General features: G+C 35.4%; 1 protein-coding gene across 1 annotated transcript; it reads left to right on the top strand.

Moving 5' to 3' along the window:
• The first annotated feature begins 543 nt into the window (after positions 1-543).
• On the top strand, positions 544-2,086 carry LOC145058067 (agenet domain-containing protein). The gene is made up of 2 exons (XM_079005991.1): positions 544-1,126; positions 1,428-2,086. Exons 1-2 carry the CDS (start codon positions 668-670, stop codon positions 1,887-1,889), a joined length of 921 nt encoding a protein of 306 aa, XP_078862117.1. The 5' UTR covers positions 544-667; the 3' UTR covers positions 1,890-2,086.
• Positions 2,087-2,734: the final 648 nt, after the last annotated feature.

The following is a 2,734-nucleotide window of genomic DNA, read 5'->3' as shown; positions in this document are numbered from 1 at the left end:
TCTGTGCAGTTATTCCACGATCAAGATCAGTCGTCAACAAGTCGGTTTTACATTATTGTCTTGTTTTTAATTTCATTCAACAACGGGGCAGTCTGCTTCTACTCCTTTCTTACGGTCAGATCTGTTCTAGACAAAACTTGGTAATTATAATAATAATAATAATTAAATTTATTTATCACAATTAATCAACAAATAATTCTCAATATTATTTATCAATTTCTTTGCGTGTCTATTAGATCTGATTTTCAACACAAATAATAATATATAGTATTAACTATTAATACAAAGCAAAATAATAATAACAAATAAATAAAAAGACAAAATAAGGATAGATTTATTTTTTACGAAGGGTAAGGGTACAGTTTATTGTTGGTAAAAATCACTAAATCCGAAAAGGGATTAACAGTTTATTCTTGGTAAAAATCACTAAATCCGAAAAAGAATGTATGAAATTGTTAGCATTGTATAGTTTAATTATATGTTAAGTATATATTGTAGAGGTGGGCACCACAAAATGAAGATTTATGGATTTGAAGATCATATGTTGTCATAAATGGTTTACCCCTATGTAATAATGCTTTCTTCGTGGTGTCTTTAACCCCAGACTCCCAGAGAGAGGATCGAAAGAGAAGAAGGAAAACACAAAAACCCTAATAACATCTGATCAATGGCAGAGGATCTCAATTCCCACCCCTTCAAAAAAGGAGCAGAGGTCGAAGTCAGCAGCAACGACAACGGCTTCCGAGGAGCCTGGTATTCCGGCACCGTAATAAAATCCAAGAACAAAAGCAACAACAATCATTCAATACTAGTGGAATACAAGACGTTAATGGCGGACGAATCTGGAACCAAACCCCTCCGTGAAACCCTTGACGTTGTTCAGTTAAGGCCCCTTCCCCCTCGCGAGAAACGCGATAGGAATTATAAGTTTAGCGATGAGGTCGACGCCTATTACAACGACGGCTGGTGGGAGGGAGTCATCACCGCCGTCCTCCCCGGGAATCGGTACTCGGTTTTCTTTAGAGCCACCAGGGAACAGTTGGAATTCAACCGGTCGGAACTCAGACTTCATAGGGAATGGGTCGATGGTAAATGGGTTCCACCAGTAGAAGAACAAGTACAAGAGGTACATACATGTATATGAATTATAAATTCTGTGATTTGCCATAGAAGTTTATGTGATCTTATTTTAATGAAACCAAGAATTGGGGAATCCACGAGACAGATACGAGGGATTAGGTTTAGAAAATTCCATCATTTGACCTCTTCTAACAGTTTAAATTAGGTAATCATCTCCGTGATTGATTGAAGTAAAATCCAACACTGTAGGAATGCAAGTGTCAAATAAGCGTTGAATTGTCGAATCAGATTGTTTGTTTCTTTTACTGTAATACAAGATATGCATACTGAAACGTATTTTGCTTCAGGTGTCGTTGTCTATAGAGTTGAAGATTAACAACAAGGATAGATTCAAGAAAGGGGCATTGGTGGAAGTATGCAGTGATGAAGATGGTTTCCAAGGTGCTTGGTTTGCTGCTACAGTAATCGAACAAGTAAGTTCAGGAAACTTATTGATTCAGTATAATTCATTGAGAAACGATGAAGATACAGAGTTTCTGACAGAAGTGGTTGATAGCAACCACGTACGTCCTCATCCTGGTCAAGAGACTGTTGACCATTTCCGTGTGCTTGAAGAAGTTGATGCTCTGTACAATGATGGGTGGTGGGTGGGTGTGATTTCTAAAGTTGTTGGAAAGCAAAAATATGAGGTTTTTTTTAGGGGAACAAATGAGGAAATGGTGTTTAAACAATCTGATTTGAGGCGACATAAAGAATGGATCTCTGGAAAATGGGTAGCTTCTAATTTGGTAGGTATTTATAAGAAATAGCATGTTTTATTCATCCATCCTAACTATTTTGATGATTTGGTAGTACATGAATTGATATTTGTTGACCGATTAGAGGTCTCTACGTTTCGTTATCGATCATCTTGTAACATAGATATGTGGCTTGCGCATGCCCGAAATCAAAGGGCATTAAGGTCTTTTCATGAATGACATATCTTCTACAATTATGAGTTAAGAAAGGTTTTTTTTGCTTTCATATAAGGGTTTGGGATGATCCGAACTTGGTTAGAAGAATGGCTAGTGGTGTGAAAAGAGCACAATACAAAACAAATAAATAAATTAATAAATAAAATAAAATAAGTAAAATAAAAGAGAGATACTTGTGGTAGATGCAAAATTATATAAACAAGTAATTCATTATAGTATTGCTAGTGTTAAAGTTTTAATAAATAAAATAGAGGGTTAATGACCTAGGAGGGTAACGAACTTTGGTCCTTGTTCATATTTAGGTAACCATGTTTTTTTCCATATATATTTGACCATTGAACTTGTTTGACATGTTCAAAAAATGGTAATATGACTAGTAACTTTCGGTGATATTCCCTTATTATGAACAAGTCAAACAAGTTTACTTGTCAAATGTATACGAAAAAAACATAGATACCTAAATATGGATAAAAACTGAAGTTCTTTACCTGTTTTACGAAAATAAAAATGGTTACCTAAATATGGACAAAAACTAAAAATCCTTACCTGTTTTGGTAATATTGGGTTATTTACTCTAAGTAGTCATAAGACTCACTGATGTGACATGAAATCGGGCTATTGGGTCTTGGTGTCAATCTGGACTAGGTGTCGTTAGTGAGTTCCTAACTTGATTCCCAGCT

Source organism: Lactuca serriola, chromosome 6, assembly GCF_051521515.1.
Source record: "Lactuca serriola cultivar US96UC23 chromosome 6, Lser_US96UC23_V15, whole genome shotgun sequence".
Taxonomy (NCBI): domain Eukaryota; kingdom Viridiplantae; phylum Streptophyta; class Magnoliopsida; order Asterales; family Asteraceae; genus Lactuca; species Lactuca serriola.
Note: the sequence above shows the minus strand (reverse complement) of the source record. Positions and strands in the feature narration are given on the sequence as shown.